Raw genomic sequence first — 20360 nt, 5'->3', positions numbered from 1 at the left:
TCACACATCTATGTAGGTTTGAGACCATAGCAAACTCTAATAACATGGTAGGCCCAGCATTGCCATTTCTTCCACTCCTCCTCACTTTCATCAATTTCTGAGTGGCTCTCAGAGCTTTTATCAAACCAAAAAATAAACGCAATTGCCTCTGTTAAGAGTGGTGATGCAGTAAGGCTTTAAAGCAGCTACCACATTGTTAGTGGTTGTTTCTAACCCTAAGAAACACTGGGGAGGCTGACAAGGGAGAAAACAGAGATTAGTGAAACCTCAATGCCCTTAGATAAGTCACTAATTTGGGGCTGAAACTTGTAAGCCTTCCAAAGATAAAGAAGTAAAACATTGCCTTTATAATAGACCCAGAGAAACCCGTTGGTTTCACCCCACACAGCTCTATTTGTGCAGTGTTAGGCCTGATTATTTTTATCTTAGAACAGCAAAGCTTGGGCACAAGGGCTGTGCACTGAATTCAGCCAACTCCCAGGCCAAAATGGGATGATAGGGGGGAAATTGGCTTCAACGAAGTTGGGGTGAGAGTTAGACAGTCCTGGATCACCCCAGTTTGCCTTGGACTATGCAGAGTGACCTGGGCTGTCAAGGGGCAGGGCGTTTGGCAAGGCAGGCCGATGCACCTTTGTAAGCCATTCCCAAGCAGGGAGAAGACCCCACCACCAGCAGCAGCACTTGGCCTCATTGATGTGCTCCAAAGGAAGGCAGAGCAATACTTTTGGCACCAGCTTTGCTTCAGGAGTTGCTGAAAGGAGGCATACAAGGCACTTTCCAACCACCTTAGGAACTCCAGATTTATGTAGGGTTTACTTTAGCCGGAAAATATTCCACAAGGCAGCAGAGGTTTAGGATTCCTTCCCCTAGATGGGCAACCTTCCCAGGTTGATGAGCCCCATATGCTTCTATACCATGTGCAGAAACCACCTTCTTGACTGTTGGACCCACTATTGGTCTCGTCCACTCAATCCACTGGAGCCTACAGGGCTTCACTCTTCACCTACAGGAGACAGACTAGTCCCTAACACACTGAGGGTTTAAGACCCATTGGCTACCCTCACCTGGTTTAGCCAGCCAATTGAAGCTAGTTCCCAGAGTGTGTGTGGAATTTGATTGATCTGGCGCGACCCCCGCTAATTGATTTGCGATCCTCAATTAGCTCTTTACTGCCCGGCACACTTCTCCTGCCGCACGCTCTGCTCCGAGCTCTCAGTCACGCCGTAGCAGAGATATCACAGCGGTGTAAAACTGTCACGTAGCTTGGCTTCCAGACAAACACACACAGTCCAGGTTTGTCTATTTACAGCTTTTATTCCAACATTTCTCAGGAATTTCCAGGACTATTTGCAGCCATGACAAAACTGCATCCTTTCCCCACAAAGTACAGAGTGGGACTGGCATACTCTTCCCAAGCTCCTCCCAAGCTTCCAAAATTGACGTCAGAATGGTGTGGCATCATGGGAAGAACTTAACCCGTTAAGTTCCAACCTCAACACCCCCCCCTTGCTGCACCTTCTGACAAGACCCTGTTGAGCCCAACACCTTACCCTTTGCCTTGTGCTCCTTCCCAGCATCTTTCCCAGGCACCTGTTGAACCCTTTCAACACTTCCAGAATCACACTGTGCGAATTTCGCCCACGCACATGTTGCCTGGTACCTTTCAGGTGGAATGCCCTTTGTTGTGCGACTAGACCTTCTGGGCATAAACTCAGATGTTACCTCTGACTCACTGCCACCAGGAAATGTGTCCTCAGCATCACGGGATTCCCCCTCTGACTTAAAACGTTTTTGAATCCTCTCCATTACACTCACAGGAGAACTAGTCTCACTTTTGGCCTCCCTTTTTACAACTTGTGGAGAAACTACCGATACCTCCTCCTGTTCCTGACTTTGGTCAGTTGTCTGATCGTCATCATCAGACTCAGCCTCTCCTTCCTCCCCCTCAGAATCTTCCTGTTCTGAATCATAGAGACACTCTGAAAGAACATCACGCTTGACAGCAGCTTGTGTCTTTTTATCCTGCTCATAGAACTCAGCGTGTTTACTGATCAGTAACTTACTCTGATCACCTGATGGAAATGCAAACCTCCATGCACTCGCTGTTGGCTCATACCCACAGAAGATCATTTTTCGGAACTTGGATCCATCTGGCCCCTGCAAAGCAGCAGGTACCGGCACAGACGCACGTGACCCGAACATATGCAAAAAATGAATCTGGGGTTTCCTGCCATGCAACAACCCAAACGGTGTGTCACCTACCATGGAATTGTAGGTACGATTCCAGGTGAAGCTCACATACTTGATTGCCTCCAGCCAAAACCTTGGAGGTAACCCAGAATCTTCCAGCAACACCTGTGCAGTTTTAACCAGAGCCTGACACTTCAGCTCTGCCACCCCCCACTGATTGGGTGAAGTCACTGTGTGACGTATCCCTTTCTTGTGAAAGTACTTCTGCAAAGCAGAACCTGTAAACTCAGCTCCTCTGTCACTTGTGACAGCTTGCACTTTGGTGGAAAACCTTTGTTCCACCCCCTCAATCCACCCTCTGATCAGCTGTGCTGCATCATCCTTGGATTTGAGACCATGTATCCAGGAATTCTGAGTAAAATCCTCCTGCATCGAGAGCAGAAACCTTGACCCTCCCAGACTTGGTTCCTCTACAGGACCCCACAAATCTATGTGAATCAGTTCAAAAGGCCTAGTGGTTATCCTTTCAACTTTTGGATAACTGCAACCTTTTACCTTTGCCAGTTTGCAAGTTTCACAATTTACAGCATGTCCACATTCTGAGATCTTACAACCATTGGAAACTTCCGGCAGCACCTGTAGTTCTTCTAGAGAACTATGAGCTGTTCGTGTATGCCAAGCATGTACGCATGAATCATGATTGGGAATTGTAGCACGCAGTGCTTGTGCTTTCTCTACCTTCCCACCACCCTCCAGAGACGTTTTAAGAATGAAGAGATCATTTTGCCCCTTTTTAACCTTGGCAAGCATCCTCCCTCCTTTGGAGATCGTGCACACATCACCCTGAAAACAAACCGTAAATCCCTTTTTCAGTAAATAAGGCACAGATAAAAGACAGTGGTGCATCCCAGGAACAGTACAACACTCCAACGTTTCCTGTAAAATACAAAAATGCAAATTTACAGCATTAGTCATATTTCTTTTCTGTCCATTTGCAAACAGTACAGTTTTCCCGGCAGGAATTGCCGTGCAGTTCCACCTCTCGACAGCAGGTGTCTCTGGAATCAAATTGCGATTAGCTGCAGAGTCAATAACAAAACTTAGCTCTTGGCTTGCCCCACAGCTGTCTTCAGCCAACGCCAGACTAGCCGTGATCTGATAAATGTCCTCACGTTGTTTTCCACGTCCTTCTCTTGCGTTCCCACGCTGACCTCCCCTTCCAGACTGGTTCCCATGGTAACCCGACTGATTCCCATGGAAGGTGTCCTTGAAGCCTTCCTGTGCAGCTGCTCTCGCTTTCTGTGGGCAGTCTCTCTTGAAATGACTGTGAGATCCACACACGTAGCACCGACGAAATCCAGTGGAAAAATACTGCCTGGGGCTCCTCCCAGCTGGCCTCCTTCTCCTTCTTCCGGAAAAGCACTCCTTGCCAGATCCGCCCCCCCTGAACTGCCGCTCCATTCCAGCAGATTCAGTGGAAAACTTTTCAAACTTGCCTTTGGAACTTTCCGCCCCCCCGACTTGCTCACTAGCACTCCTTGAGGCTAAATCATCAGGAACAGGGGCTCCAGCCATCTCTAGGCTTTCAGCTTCCATCTGCCCTAGGCCTCCTGCTGAGCCTTCACACAGACGTTTCAGCACACTCCAGGCCTCACACGCAGATTCAATGCTTTCCAGGTGATGTTGCAAATTAGCATGAACACCTGCTCTCAACATGCAGACCTCAGCTCTCATAGCTTTCTCCCTCTGCATTTTCTCCTCCAGAGAAACAGACTTCAGATTTCCTGCATCTCTGTCCACCAGTTGCACTGGTTCCCTCTGTGAAATGTCCCAAACTTCCGTGGCTATGAACCACGCTCTCACCCATCTTGCCCAGGTATTCCACGCTTGGGCGGTGAGTTCCTCAAGCTGTTCAAACGGAGCTTGAATCACCTCCTGGCCATCTGCCATGTTCTCCCGTTCTCCCAAGTGGGCCCCAAGCTGTACTTACAAAAGCACCAGCTCCTCTGGCGTGGAGAAACGATTCCTTGCTGCTCTCAGCTCACAGCTCCACAGCATTCAGCAACAGCGTCTTTCAGCTTGCTTGCTTGCTTGCTTCCGCCTCCTGCCGTGTGTCTCTGCTCGACACCGCAGATTTCACAGCTCCCGGCAGCCTCCCGTGACAGGTTTACGATAGGTGATTTAGGTTACCCATAACCTGTGGAATTTGATTGATCTGGCGCGACCCCCGCTAATTGATTTGCGATCCTCAATTAGCTCTTTACTGCCCGGCACACTTCTCCTGCCGCACGCTCTGCTCCGAGCTCTCAGTCACGCCGTAGCAGAGATATCACAGCGGTGTAAAACTGCCACGTAGCTTGGCTTCCAGACAAACACACACAGTCCAGGTTTGTCTATTTACAGCTTTTATTCCAACATTTCTCAGGAATTTCCAGGACTATTTGCAGCCATGACAAAACTGCATCCTTTCCCCACAAAGTACAGAGTGGGACTGGCATACTCTTCCCAAGCTCCTCCCAAGCTTCCAAAATTGACGTCATGGGAAGAACTTAACCCGTTAAGTTCCAACCTCAACAGTGTGTTGCATGCTGTTGCATGCTGACAGCTTCTGGAAGCTACAGGTGAGAGCCGAGCGCAGGGTGGGGACAAAGGTGGATAAACTACCTCAGAAGGAGCATGATGTGTCCCCCACCAGAGGTACTACTCCCCCCCCAAAGACCCCAATATCTGTCTTAATTTACTAGAATATGTGCAGGAGTTTCACAACAGCAATTGATTGGTTGCTAAACTAAAAGTGATTACAGTCATACCTCAGGTTGAATGTGCTTCAGGTTGAGCGCTTTCGGGTTGCGCTCCGCGGCAACCCAGAAGTAACGGAGCGTGTTTCTTCTGGGTTTTGCCGCTCACACATGCGCAGATGCTCAAAATGACGTCACACGCATGCGCAGAAGTGGCAAAACGTGACCCACACATGCACAGACGTGCCGTTGCATCTTACATTCTGTTCAGGATGCGAACGGGGCTCCAGAACAGATCCTGTTTGCATCCCAAGGTACCACTGTACAGTAGAAATAGAACTGAGCCAATACCCAAGAATGACATTGATACTGTCCAGTAAAGTTTTTAATCCTACAGTGATTCACCTTTTGTTCACCTTTTATTACATATGTTACAGTGGCTTTGTAAAGTAAAGGTAAAGGACCCCTGGACAGTTAAGTCCAGTCAAAGGTGACTATGGGGTTGCGGCACTCATCTTGCTTTCAGACCGAGAGAGCTGGTGTTTGTCCACAGGCAGCTTTCCGGGTCATGTGGCCAGCATGATTAAACCACTGCTAGGAAGCCGTTTACCCTTCCACTGCAGTGGTACCTATTTATCTACTTGCACTGGCGAGCTTTCAAACTGCTAGGTTGGCAGGAGCTGGGACTGAACAAAGGGAGCTCACCCTGTCGTGGGGATTCGAACCACCGACCTTCCGATCGACAAGTCTAAGTGGCTTGGTGGTTTAGACCACAGCATCACCCACGCACCAGTGGCTTTGTAAGTCTATATCTTAAAGAAGGGAAGAAGATCCTGTTAGCTCAGTTTTCTCCATACTGAAGTTCTGTTCAAAAGTATCCCTCACACATTGGGCCAGTGCATAAGAAGAGAGTGGGCCTGCTTTGACAGACCTTGCACCTGCCATGTGCCTACACTCTAACATTGGCCTGTGCAGTGCAAACGTCTGCAAGGGGAGAACCTTTATATATGTATGATTCCATACAGTGGTATGTGTGACTGCTTTCTCCTGCAAATGCTCAGCTGGGGAGGAGGTAGTTGGTTCATGCAATCTCCAGGTGGGCTAGTCAGCATGGCCCCACTCCTCACATGAGGGATATTTCTGAATTGGATTTGAGTTGCCAAGTATTCAACTGTTGAGCATCATGGTTTCCTTAAAGGACATTTATTGCTCAGAAGGAGCTCTGAATCACCCTGAACAGGCTTACATTCACAATGGAAAACAACATCTTCTTTTCCTTCCTTTTCTTGGAGCTCCATCTTCCATCTGATGTCTGCAACAGCAACCTAAATGGGAAGGACCCCCTGTGTGTTTTCATAATACATTATGTATTCCAGGCGTACCAGCAGAATGATAAAATGGTGTAGCATTGTACAAAATGATACTTTTTTCTGTGCAGTATATATATTTGTTATACATTCAGTGTAAGGTATTTTATTGAATAAACCTGGTATTTTAAGCAAATGAATTACATTTTCCCCTCTTGTCCCCACATTCTCAATACTAACTCACCAAAACCTCACAAGGCCCTACAGTGTGGAATACCATTTTACACCAGAAAACTTCCAGTGAGCATCCCTAACATGGCATCACATGTGAATACAGTCTGTGTTTCATCTTTAATTCATCTTGCTCTGCTAAATTTATCTTTTTGTAAACCACTTTGAGGCTTTTTCTACAATCAAGCAGCATATAAATTTAATGAAATAATTATAATTATAAAATGAATTCTGCTACTATTTAGTGTCCACTGAAGGTCATGTTAGATCTGGAAATTGATAATGTGGGAAAAAATAATACAATGGTGCTTTATCCAAAAATATTTTAATTATATTTCTAGAATTGAGAAAATAGATCATATTTATGAAACCTTTAAATAGTTTGTATCTCAATTTGATATTTCTTTGGGGATGACAAGACTTTTGCCAATATACTTCAGGGCTAATCAACGTGGTGCCCTCTAAATGTTGTTAGACTGCAGCTCCTATTATTCCTGATTATTGATCATGCTGGCTGTGGCAAATTGGAAATATTGTTCAACAACACCCAGAGGATACTACATTGGCTACTCCTGTACTAAATTATACAGCATATTTTAATTCAGCAAATGAATTAAATTCAGACAGAAGGGCTCCTTTCATTCATGTAGGGCTTTTGACTGGCTGAAGGATCAAAAGAAAGAGGTGCAGGGTTGGGGTGTGTTTTTTTGGCCAATTACCCCCTCCCATTGAAGCCTCTCACACTGTTCTGGAAGGATCCAGAACCCTCCTGAGCAGGTTTCCAGGGGTGGAAGTGACTGCATGGGGGAAAATCACCTTCTCTGTTGCTGCTGATGGAACTTCACTCAGAGAAAGCTCCTGTTGAAAGAAAGGAAATTAGGATCCAAGCCTATGGATGGCATTCAATGCTAGTCCTACTCAGAGTAGTCCTGAGTTAATACACATTACTAACTTAGGTTCATAAATTTCAATGAGTCTACACTGAGTAGAACTTAGTTGACTCTAGGTCTCCATAAGTTATTTCTGCGCAATCTGGATACCTGGCTGAATTACAAGTCATTAGGTTCCATTATAATGAAGTTAGGGATATAAGGAGCTGCCTTATACTGAATCAGATCCTTGATCAATCTAGATCAATATTGTTTACATTGACTGGCAGGGACTCTCCTGGGTTTCAGACTGGGATCTCTCCCAGCCTAGAGATGCTCGTGATTGAACCAGAGGACCTTTCTGCAAGCAATGCAAATGTTCTTCCACTGAGCTGCAGCTCTACCCCAAACAGTCTGTTCTTCCCAACATAATGAAAATATGAGCTAAACAGTACTGGGTAAAAATCAACTGATAACATTTACATTTAACAATACATTTATAAAATTGTGCTAAAGCCAGTCGACTACCAACATGCCCAAAGCACACATTGATAGTCTTCCAGTAGGCAACATGTTAAAACACGGCTTTCCTACGCGCAGCTTTTCTCAGAGCATCTTTTACCTCCCTGTTCCTCAGGCTGTAGATCAGTGGATTCAGCATGGGAATCACCACAGTGTAGAAGACAGAGACTATTTTGTCCTGGTCCATAGAGTGGCTGGAGCTGGGTCTCAAATACATGAACAGGATCGTTCCAAAGAATATGGTGACTGCCAGTAAGTGGGATGCACACGTAGAGAAAGCTCTGCGCCTCCCTTCTGAGGAGCTGATCCGTAAGATGGCAGAGAGGATATAGATGTAGGAAATAAGAATTGTGATGAGGCAGCTTAATTCATTAAAACTGGCAAAGACAAAAATGATGATCAGGTTGATGTGTATGTCAGTGCAAGAGAGTGCAAGAAGAGGGGGCGTGTCACAGAAGAAGTGGTTGATGATGTTAGAATCACAGAAGTGCAGGTGGAATGTGAAATAAGTGTGAATTGCTGCATTTATAAATCCAGCTAGAAACGAGGCAATTACTAAGTAGCTGCAGACTTTCCATGACATAATCACCTTGTAGAGGAGTGGGTTGCAAATGGCATTGTACCTGTCATATGCCATTACTGCCAAAAGGAAACCTTCGATGCCCGCAAATGAGCCAAAGAAGTAGAACTGCGCTGCACATCCATGGAATGAAATGATGTTAGCATCAGCTACAAAGTTCACTAGCATCTTGGGGGTGATGACAGTGGAGTAACAGAAGTCAACAAAGGACAGGTAGCAAAGGAAAAAATACATGGGCGTGTGAAGCCGAGAGTCAATTCCTATTAAAACAATCATTCCTAGATTACCCACGATGCTGACAGCATAGATCCCTAGAAAGATCACAAAGAGGGGAATCTTCAGTTCTGGCTGATCTGTCAGTCCACGAAGGATGAACTCAGTCGTTGTGGTGTAATTCTCCATGACCATTTCCTCTCCATGTGTAATTTTTCTCATCCTAGAATATTCGGGGGAAATTGTGGACCTGAACTTGTTTATAAAAGTGAATACCAAACAGATTTTCAATTCCTCCATTTCTTTCCTTTCCAGTCATGATATCAAGTCTATAGAACAGGCCTGGGGAACACGTGATCCTCTAGTGTTCTTGGGACTCTCTGGCTACTTCCCAATAGGCTTCTACCAATGGAAACGGTGTCTGCTGCTCTTGAAAAGCTATCTGAAAACCAACAGAGCTCAACAAAGGTCTATGATCAGCACCTTACCTTTTCTTACTTGCCAATCCAAGGGATTAATCATGCAAAGCAGCCCAAAAGGCTTCTGGCTTTTTAGGTACAGTATGTCGATGATGTAAAAAACTCCCGCAGTTCCTGTGGTGATTCTCTTCTGATATGATCCTTCTTAATCTTTCAGTTTTAGATGGTTGGGACTAAAAATTAAAAGGAAACAAGAAATCTAATTTCCAGTGGAGAAACAAGGATCACTTTGCTGCCCTGCTGTGTACTGTTGAAGGTGGTGGTGGGCTTGCAATGCCCTAAAGAGATTCTTCTAGTTTTAGAGAAGCGATTGCGATGGTTTCCCTGATTGCTTCTCTGCCTGTCTGCTACCCTGGGAAGGCTTTTGCAAGGAGGAGAGAGGTGTGTTCAGTTCTATGAGAGACAGAGAAATACCCTTGGGCCAACTGAGAGGTGTAAGGGGGTATGCATAGGCATGTGTGTCTGTATGTGCATGGCTGGATCTAGACACATCAAAGAAGCAACTCAGTTAAACGCGTTGTAAACTCATACAGGGAAATCTGGTAGGGAAAGATGGGACTCCACAGCACCATCTGGAGTCACAGTGCTATATCACATATACAACACATGTAAAACACTTTTTCTTTACCTATCTAGCTTCTGTGTGAGCAACAGAAGGTGAGTCATGGATAGGCATTGTCAGTCTTGCTTGTGAGACATTGAATTCCCTCTCCATCCCTTCCTGCCATTTGTTTAGCCAAAGGTGGTTTGCTACTTTGTTCTCTCCCTGTCCTCCTTCAGTGAGATTCCCCTCCCACATTCAATCTTGTTAACAGCAATCAGAATGCAATGCATCTGCTAGCCTGAGCCCAGTGCATGATCCTGTGAGCTTTGTTCCTCAGCTAGGTCTTTCGGTAGATCAGGTTCCTTCCTCAAGGCTTTTTTGCTGGCTGCAACATGATATGTATCAGGAAGTCACACGCACATGGGCTAGGGAAGAAAAGCAAATTCTCTGCCTCTCCCATGGAAAATGCCTGTGTGTGCTATCACTGCTCTCTCCTTTTACTGCAGTAGGTTCAGTTAGCAAGATCCAAATAACACAGCATGTTGTAATCCTCCTCTTCTTCTTTGCAGTTCTGACATCAAAGGTGCAAAGGAGAGAAGAGACTCCTCCCCACGCTCCAGCATGTGTCCAATGAAAATAGGGACGTCCCATTCCATAATGATAATTTTACTATTTATATCCCACACATCTTACTGGGTTGCTCTAGCCTCTCTGGGCTTCTTCCAACATATATAAAAACATAATAAAACATTAAACATTTTTTTAAAAAAACAACCCCTTCCCTATACAGTATTGCCTTCAGACAGCTCAGGGGTTGGATAACTCCATACCATCCAATATTTCTACAATGAAAATAGGGACATCCTAAGGAAAAGTGGGACACTGCAGGATCAAATCAGAAACTGGGACGACTTCTCTAATCCAGGACGTATTTGGAAAATAGGGACATTGGAGGGTCTGTCACTCTCCTTTGCACCTCTGAGAGCAGTGCAATGCTGTAGGGGGTTTGTAGAAGATAGTCCATTCCATTCCCAGGATCTCTCTTCCCTGCTCCACTCAGAGCACACAATGTTCTCTGGCCATGGACCACATGCTTCAGTGAGCTGTTTCTGGGTTTTCCCCAAGTCACCTAGGTTATTAAATTTATTTGTGTTTCTACAAACCTTGGGGTTGTTGCATTGGAACGACAGTAAGTTTTCTTCAATGGGCTTTTGGCCATTTAAACAGGTGCTTGTCTGACAGCAAGACAGGAATTTGTCCTCTGGTTCGCCTTGGAGTTTATCCATATATACTTCCTCTTCTCCCACTGCATTTCCCCTGGGGAAAACCACTTTAGTGCTCAGCTGAAGGAAACGGCAATCAGGTTTTCTGCTGATTACTGTTTGTTCTGATTTAGAGCTAAAGAGCAGGTTTTCCCTGGGAAAGGAGTGAGGCAAGGGGGAAATCACTTGGATCCATGCCTAGAAAGCATTGGTCAAATGGAAAACCACTCTGACATGTGCTTTCTAGTTATGGGACAAGCAGAAATGGTTAAAAAAACACGCACACCCTAACAATCATTTGGCTATTTCCCAACAGGTTTCTATCCACTGAATCAGGGGGTGCTACTCAAGTAAAGCTCTCAGAAAAAATCAAGAGAGATCTACAAAGGTCTAGGATCAGCACCTTACCTCTTGTTATCTGCCAAGCCAAGGGGTTAATCATGCAAAGCAGCCTCACAGAAATCTGGCTTTTGCAGTTATGTGCATGATGTTAAAAATAATAAATAAATCTGCAGGTCTTGCAGTGGTTCTCCTCTGATATGATCCATGTCCCTGGCTTAGTCTTTCAGTTTGAGATGGTTGAGGCTAAATGTAAAGAGGAAACAAGGGGAACTCTGACTTCCAATGGAGAAACAAGGATTTTATAGTTAGTTTTGGAAGTCCTTTGAGATGCCAAAACAATATACAAGCTCGGTGGACCTAATTAAAATCTGAGTTGTCAAATACTGAGAAAATTCAAAACAGTAAATAGAATACAGTTCGTAAATAGAGCGTGACACTGAGAACCACCTTCTGTCCTTTATCCAAGGAGCTAAAGTTTGTTTTTTATCTAAAGCTTTTTAGATAGGCTTTTTTTTTTTTTACAGTTCTGTGTTCCACTTCAGCTTGTGATGTTTGTGCATGTGTGTATGTGTGAATCTTTGCAGTAGTACCCTACTTAGCTTTCGTTAACATTAGTGGTTAATTCATTAGTAGTTATTTATATTAATTATTTTGTCTTGTTTTCCCATCCAGTACCTACTGGTATCCAGCCTATTATCTGTTCGTTTCTCTGTCCTTTGTCAATTAATCATTCCCTTCCTTAAAGTCAGTAAATTGGTAAATAAATAAGTAAACATTGTTTGTTGCCCATGTTTTATATTAGTTGGCTATTGCACCCTGAACCCTCCATTTTGGCTGCAGTCTTAGTTGTTTATTTCTTGTGTTTGTTCCATGTAAGTATCGCAAGGCCTCAGATGTGACCTTGGAGACCCTGCGAGGTCTCAGAACCAATGTCCGATGGTCTCGGAAGCACTGCTGTGCCACCAACACAACATGAAGCCATGAAGTCGTGACATCATGACATCACGTTACATCACAGGTGTCATTGGGCACTCATAACCTAGGGGCTCAGGTCAGCACTCCTGTGTGTAGCTATGGTGCACAGTCAAAGGGGGCAGAGGGAGGTGCTGGCAATAGCAGCACCACTGACCAGATTGGTATGCCTCCAGTCAAAGCTAACACATCCTTCTCATTGTGGTGGTGGGAGCAAGCCACAGCCACAGCCACAGTTGGAATGACCAATGACCAGTGGTAATGGGAGTTGTAGTACAATAATATCTGGGCATTTTCCATCCCTGCTTTACATCAATTCCTCAAAAACACTCCTCAAACTCAAAATTCTAAAAGAGCAATAAATGGAAAGATTTGCTGTTCAAAAAAATAAATAAATCAGAATTGCATTCTGAAATTCTGCCAGATGTTGAAGAATGATAGTGTTGTATAGACAGTAAAATGCATGCAATATATAGGATAGGGCTGTGCACAAATAGCCTCTCAAATTTCTCTGCCATATTTCCAGATAGACAAATTGGTGGGCTATTTTACTAAATTTCTGCAGGGACTGTCAGGGGCAGGGATCACAGTATCTCAGAAGTGGGGCTCAACTTTAGCAGTGGGAGCAGCACAGCTTCTTTTCTTTTTTTAATGAATTTAAAAATTGCTGCCACTGGAAATGGCAACAGCAATTGCAGCAGGCAGTGAGGCAGCACCGGCATGGTGGCACTGCTCACATGCCTTCCCAATGCCAAGTGTCACTGCCAGTTCCAGAGAGGGAGGGGGAGAAGATGACTCAGGCATGGGAAAGTCAGTGCTTTGATGCCTCAGCACAGAGACAATTCAATGCTTTTGCTACTGTGGCTGCATCACCCCTTCACCCTCAACAGCAGAAGCAATACTCCATTAATGCCCAGTATTTGGAAAGCAGGAATTGTGCTGGGGACAATTATGGGGACGCAGGTGGCACTGTGGGTAAAACTTCAGCGCCTAGGACTTGCTGATCGCATGGTTGGCGGTTCGAATCCCCGCGGCGGGGTGCGCTCCCGTCGTTCGGTCCCAGCGCCTGCCAACCTAGCAGTTCGCAAGCACCCCCGGGTGCAAGTAGACAAATAGGGACTGCTTACCAGCGGGAAGGTAAACGGCATTCCGTGTGCTGCGCTGGCTCGCCAGATGCAGCTTGTCACGCTGGCCACGTGACCCGGAAGTGTCTGCGGACAGCGCTGGCTCCCGGCCTATAGAGTGAGATGAGCGCACAACCCTAGAGTCTGTCAAGACTGGCCCATTCGGGCAGGGGTACCTTTACCTTTTTAATTGTGATGGCAGCCTGACCAGCATCCTCACCACCACCGCAACACCTACCCACCCAGTTCCTCAAACCTACCTGGATTTGTCATTTATTTATTTATTTCACCAAGCTTTTATACCACTCAAAACAGAAAAAGAATATCAGAAATTGCCTTAGAAAAATCACATCTCAGAAATTTAGCCACAGCTCCAGTATCACCCATAGATAGGTTGTGAGAGGGCAGACAAATGCGCAGGACTGAGGAAAATCATAATAATCCGCACCATATGAATGTTTGCTACTGTGGCCTCTGGTGAAAGATGTTCTTACTCAGTCTTTTCTTCAGGGCTCTTTTCACCTCCTCGTTCCTCAGACTGTAGATGACGGGGTTCACCAAGGGGATCACAATGGTGTAGAAGACGGACACAATCCTGTCTTGCTCCACTGCTTCAATGCCTCCAGGCTGCACATACATGAAGGTCAAGGACCCGTAATACAGGACAACGGCAGTCAGGTGTGAGGCACAGGTTGAGAAGGTCTTCTGTCTGCCTGTGGATGACCGCATCCTCAAGATGGCAGAGATCACATAAGCATAGGACACAAGAACAATAATTGCATTCCCTACCACAACAAAAGTGGAAAGGACGAAGAGTACAACCTTGGAAACATAGTTGTCTGAGCAGGAAAGCCGCAACAAAGGAGGGATGTCACAGTAGAAGGAACTGATTTCATTGGGACCACAGAAGGAGAGCCTAAAGACACCACTTGTGTGGACAATGGCAATAAAAAGTCCCACCAGGTAGCTCCCAGCCACAAGCTGAAGGCACACATTTCTGGCCATGGCAATAGGATAAACCAGTGGTTTGCAGATGGCAACAAAACGGTCATAAGCCATAGCAGCCAGAAGGTAGCACTCTGTTGTAGCATAGAGGGTGAAGAACCACATCTGGGTCGCACATGCATTGTACGAAATCACCTTCCTATTTGTAAGGAGGTCCCACAACAGCCTGGGAATGATAGTGGAGGAGTAGCAAATGTCAATGAAGGACAGGTTGCTGAGGAAAAAGTACATTGGAGATTGCAAAACGGGATCTGTCTGGATTAACACAATCATACCCAGATTTCCCATCACTGTTAGGAGGTAGATTAGTAGAAAGAGCAAAAACAAGGGTATCTCCACTTCAGAATGATCTGTGAATCCTAAAAGAATGAACTCAGACACCTGGGTTCTGTTCACCTCTTGCATTTCTCCAATATGATTAACTTTCAGTCAGGAATGACAGCTAAAATTAGGATAGATAAGGGGAAGGATTGGAAAGCAAAGTGAAAAGCTGAGGTAATACAAGGGGGTGCATTGCAAACCGTCTTTTAAAATTGTGATTTCCATTATTGGAAATATACTTTTCAAAAACATTTGTTCCTGTTACATCATGACCAAAGTGTTGGAGAAGCAGTTGAGATGGTTGCCCTAATTGTTTCTCCAACTGTCTGCAAGCCTGGCTAGGCTTTTATAAGGGAGAAAGTCATGTGTGTGTTCTGTGAGCGACAAAGAAATGGAGAGAGGTAGGGTGGTGTGTGTATGTGCATGTACATGATTGCGGCTCCAACAAAGCATGGCGCAAAGGAGAAGGGGGGGAGGATCACAAAGGGCTTTGTCCTCCTGCTGCTCTCCTTCCCACCTCTGAAAACAGTGCAGCCCTGTAGGCACCTGGTGAGCAAGTGGGAAGTTAAGATGGGTTAGAGTAGACAGGGTTAGCCAGTGAAGAGAGCAAGTTCACAGCCCAGAGTATTTTATCAATGTACGCCCCACTTTCAGCCATAGCTCTCTTAATGGATGACTATGTCCCTTTGAAACTGTATGGAGCAGGATACTCCATTCCATTCCCACTGTCTCTTTCCCACTCTTCCCTGAATAAACAGTGTTCTCTGGCCACTGATCATGCTCAGTTTTCATTGGTCTGTTTTTGTATTTTCTCCCAAGTTAACCAGATTTGCTTGCTTTTTGTTATATCTACAAATCTTTTGGTTCCCCCAAAGTCTGCTGACACCTCTCTCATGGCTGGTGTTACAGTTTTGGCTCCATAAGGATTGACGCTTGAAGAATGAGTTCTGGGCTGGTATAGATTGGGGTGGGAAATGGAGGGAAAGTGTCCCCAAAAGATGAATGTCACCGACCAATTTCATATGTAATATCTGGTCCATTCACTAAATAGTTTACCTAGTTTGATAGCCTGTTTTGTTATTTGAGCAAGAAGACAAAAGAGCACTCTTTACACAGCAAATTTCTGCAGCGGGTACAAGGACACACAAACTGCATTGAAATTGCAATAAGTCTCTTTCAATAGATATCTGGCCAAATTAAACAGGTGCTTGTCTGATGGTAAGATATGAATTTGTCTCTTGGTGCCCCTCTTGGTGTGCTTAAAACAAAAGCCTTAACTCAATCCTTTGGCTATTTCCCAATGGAATCAGGGGCTGCTTCTAATTTATAGCTCTCAGAAAACCAAGAGTGCTCTACAAAGGTCTATGATTAGCGCCTTACCTTGTGGCTTTAGCAGTGACGTGCATGAAATAAAAAAGTTTTGTAGATCATTCAGTGATTCTCCTCTGATATGGTCCATGTTTCTGGTTTAATCTTTCAGTTTTAGCAGGTCAAGGCTTAATATTAAAAGGAGTCAAGGGGAAGTGTGACTTCCAATGGAGAAACAAGGATTTTATAGTTGGTTTTGGAAGTCCTTTTGGATATCATAACAATATAAATGCTCTGTGGACCTAATTAAAATATCTTGTTGCCACATCTTGAGAAAAGTCAAATTAGACACTGAGAACAACCCTCTATCACCATCCAAGTTTATTTATTTAGATCTTTTTAATCCCATTCTTCAACTGACAAAAGTCTCTGTGAACAGCTTACAAATATCAGTGGTAAGACAGTCTTTAACCCCAAGCTTGCAGACTAAAGCAACAGCAAAAAAGGAAAAGGGGGTGTAAGGCAAACACTTGGAAAGGTAGTATTAGAAGGCTGTCTGCAAGTCTTTGACTTCACCAGCCTCACCTACCTGTTCAGTGAAATGGATGTTAACATCTAGAAAAAGAAAACATTAAATATGGATAAATCCACATACATATATAGGAACAGTAGTATTCCCCCATTTTTTTCAAGCTACACCCGCTCATGGCAGTTATTTTGTGTCAAGAACCATCCCTACCACCAGGAGCCCACCTCACTCACTCACTCACTCACTCAAAATCCCAAATTTACCATTGGGCTCAGTCTGGGGGAGTGGAGTGGTGCCAAGATGCAAAGGAGAAGAGCAGAGAGGATAATGAACAGTGTATTCCAGCCACTGACCATGTTCTTCATTGGTCTGTTTTTGTGTCTTCCCCAAGCCACCCAGGTTTGTTGTCTTTTGGATACTTTTACAATCCTTTGGGTTTTCCCACCCAAAGCCTGCTGATACATATTTGCAACATAAGGATTGACAGTTGACAAATGGGTTCTCTGCTGGTATATATTGGACTGGAGAATGGAGTTAATGGATTCCAAAACAATGACTACCAGAAACCAATGTCCGAAATAAAGTTTGATTCCTTCACCAAGTATATTGCCTATGTTTTGACATTCCAACTAGAAAACAAAAGAGAACTCTTTACAATCAATCAATTTCCTCAATGGGTACAAGAACACATTGAAACTGTAGTAAATTTCCTTCAGTAGGCTTTTGGCCAATTAAACAGGTGTTTTATCTGAGGGCAAGACAAGAATTTTTCCTGGGGTCTTTGTGTTTTTAAATACTCTAACTAACTTAAAACAAGGGCTGCTACTTCTTTAAATCTTTCAGAAAACCAATAAAGCTCTAGAAAGGTCTATGACCAGAACCTTACCATTTGTTCTTTGACAAGTCAAGGGATTAATCATGCAGACCACACACTGAATTAGATGTTACAACAAAAACCAAACTGATACAGAACTGGTACAAAACAAATGTTAGGAATACCAAATACAGTGGTACTTAATTCATTCCTGAGGTCCGTACTTAACCTGAAACTGTTCTTAACCTGAAGCACCCCTTTAGCTAATGGGGCCTCCTGCTGCTGCCATGCCGCCGCTGCCGTGTGATTTCTGTTCTCATCCTGAAGCAAAGTTCTTAACCTGAAGCACTACTTCTGGGTTAGCAGAGTCTGTAACCTGAAGCGTATGTAACCTGAAGCGTATGTAACCAGAGGTACCACTGTAGAGTCATATTTCATTGAGACTTGTCACCCCCATGATTGGCATATTATATACAGTAAGTAACAAATGGCCACAAAATGGAAGCAAGATCCATAGGTTTACCTAGATCTAGATGTACCCTTAATGTATAAGTCAGTTTCTCAAAAATGGGAACAAGCATTATTTTATAGAACCAAATATTTAAAGAAAAAACTGACACCTTCCAGCCCTGTGATATTGTCAAATGAGCAGCTCCTATTAAGGGAAAAAATGTAAGTGGCTTGTTTATTTTTTATTTTTTATTTATTTATTGAATTTATATACCACCCTATACCCAGGGGTCTTAGGGCAGTTCACAGAATTACATATTAAGTCTGTATTAAACAAATCAAAAATGGATAAAAGTCATAGTTACGGGTTTAAAGGCAACAGTTCACCTATTATTTCAGAAATTTCTTTCATTAACTCTTCTCAAAATTCGTATACATGTTTGCAAGACCACTGCATGTGCTCTTTCAATACATACCTTCAAACACATAGGGGACCCAAATTTAGATATATGTGCAAGATGGGCTGGGGTCAAGACCCATCAATGGGCTACTTTTAAGGAGTTTTCTAATGTATTTCTGGAGACAAATAAAAAAGGAGTAGGAAGCCATAGTTCAATTCCTGGCATGTTGCAGCAGAGCTGGGAATGTACCTAGCCTGAAATGGGGAAACAGTGATATTTTCTCTCTCTCCAGAAAAACGACTTCTGATATATTTTGGCTCAAATCCAATATTGTGTGAGACAAAGGTGCAAGATAGGACAACATTTTAACAACAAGAACCACATGAATATTCACTGCTTTTGTTGTGGGAGTAAGATATTATTGCTTAGTCTTTTCTTCAGGGCTCTTTTCACCTCCTCATTCCTCAGACTGTAGATCATGGGGTTCACCAAGGGGATCACAATGGTGTAGAAGACGGACACAATCTTGTCTTGCTCCACTGCTTCAATGCCTCCAGGCTGCACATACATGAAGGTCAAGGACCCGTAATACAGTAGAACGGCAGTCAGGTGTGAGGCACAGGTTGAGAAGGTCTTCTGTCTGCCTGTGGATGACCGCATCCTCAAGATGGCAGAGATGACATAAGCATAGGACACAAGAACAATAATTGCATTCCCTACCACAACAAAAGTGGAAAGGACGAAGAGTACAACCTTGGAAACATAGTTGTCTGAGCAGGAGAGTCGCAACAAAGGAGGGATGTCACAATAGAAGGAGCTAATTACATTGGGACCACAGAAAGACAAACTAAAGGTCCCACAGGTGTGAACAATAGCATTCACAAGCCCCACCAAGTAGCACCCAGCCACAAGCTGAAGACAGATGTTTCTGGCCATGGCAATAGGATAAACCAGTGGTTTGCAGATGGCAACAAAACGGTCATAAGCCATAGCAGCCAGAACGTAGCACTCTGTTGTAGCATAGAGGGTGAAGCACCACATCTGGGTTGCACATTCATTGTATGAAATCACCTTCCTCTCTGTAAGGAGATCATACAGCAGCCTGGGAATTATGATGGAGGAGTAGCAAATGTCAATGAAGGACAGGTTGCTGAGGAAAAAATACATTGGAGACTGCAAAAGGGAGTCTGTCTGGATCAACACAATCATACCCAGATTTCCCATCACTGTCAGTAGGTAAATTAATAGGAAGAGCAAAAACAAGGGTATCTCCACTTCCGAACGATCTGTGAATCCTGAGAGAATGAACTCAGACACCTGGGTCCTGTTCCCCTCTTCCATTCTTCCAGTATGGTTAACCATCAGTCAGTAATGAGGGCTAAAATTAGGATAGATAAGAGAAAACATTGAAAATCATAGTGAAAACCTGAGATAATATAAGAGTGTGCATTGGAAACATATTTTTTTTTGAAAAAAAAGAATGTGATTTTCATTTATATAATTTGGAAAAATATTTTTCATGTTGCACTATGAACCAAACTCCACTTACATTAGGCAAATGCATGGCCACTCCAGAGTTAATTTTATATTTGTGTACATTCATCAAAATAAAAAAGACAGGAGGGGCTTTAATGAGTGTGTGCCATCATTTCAGATTTTCTTTACCACTCTCAACTCTTCAGGGACCAAGTGGCCATGCCTTCCTTTCATCACACAGCCCCCACTGGAGGATTTGTACTGCCTCATCACAAGCCTGGGTTTGCATGAAATTATCATGGTGTATGGGAGCAAAAGAGAATGGAGGTTGCACACCAGCCATGGCCATGACCTGGGAATGAGAAGGCAAAGGCACTGAGAAGGGTAAGGTGGTGGTTTTAAAGAAAGGCAGACATTTGAGTAAAGCATGGGTAGAGGAAACAGAGAATGAAGAGGTGGATTTAAACAATTGTTGCTGTTGTTGTTTAGTCGTGTCCGACTCTTCATGACCCCATGGACCAGAGCACGCCAGGCACTCCTGTCTTCCACTGCCTCCCGCAGTTTGGTCAAACTCATGCTGGTAGCTTTGAGAACACTATCCAACCATCTCGTCCTCTGTCGTCCCCTTCTCCTTGTGCCCTCCATCTTTCCCAACATCAGGGGCTTTTCCATGAGATGTCTTC

The 20360-nt window shown here is 44.2% G+C and overlaps 3 protein-coding genes across 3 annotated transcripts; all 3 read right to left on the bottom strand.

The window, feature by feature from the left end:
• Window positions 1-7909: 7909 nt before the first annotated feature.
• LOC309526139 (olfactory receptor 5AP2-like) lies at window positions 7910-8872 on the bottom strand (the record flags this gene model as incomplete). Its single annotated transcript, XM_082212051.1, has 1 exon — window positions 7910-8872. One exon carries the CDS (start codon window positions 8870-8872, stop codon window positions 7910-7912), a length of 963 nt encoding a protein of 320 aa, XP_082068177.1.
• A 4963-nt stretch (window positions 8873-13835) lies between these two features.
• On the bottom strand, window positions 13836-14783 carry LOC309526308 (olfactory receptor 5AR1-like; the record flags this gene model as incomplete). Its single annotated transcript, XM_082212221.1, has 1 exon — window positions 13836-14783. The coding sequence occupies one exon, from the start codon at window positions 14781-14783 to the stop codon at window positions 13836-13838; it is 948 nt and encodes a 315-aa protein (XP_082068347.1).
• A 3808-nt stretch (window positions 14784-18591) lies between these two features.
• LOC309517196 (olfactory receptor 5AR1-like) lies at window positions 18592-19542 on the bottom strand (the record flags this gene model as incomplete). The annotated part of the gene is made up of 1 exon (XM_082196302.1): window positions 18592-19542. One exon carries the CDS (start codon window positions 19540-19542, stop codon window positions 18592-18594), a length of 951 nt encoding a protein of 316 aa, XP_082052428.1.
• Window positions 19543-20360: the final 818 nt, after the last annotated feature.

This window comes from Podarcis vaucheri, assembly GCF_965113315.1.
Source record: "Podarcis vaucheri genome assembly, chromosome: 1".
Lineage (NCBI taxonomy): Eukaryota > Metazoa > Chordata > Lepidosauria > Squamata > Lacertidae > Podarcis > Podarcis vaucheri.
The sequence above is the reverse complement of the archived record's forward strand: the minus strand, read 5'-3'. Positions and strand labels throughout refer to the sequence as shown.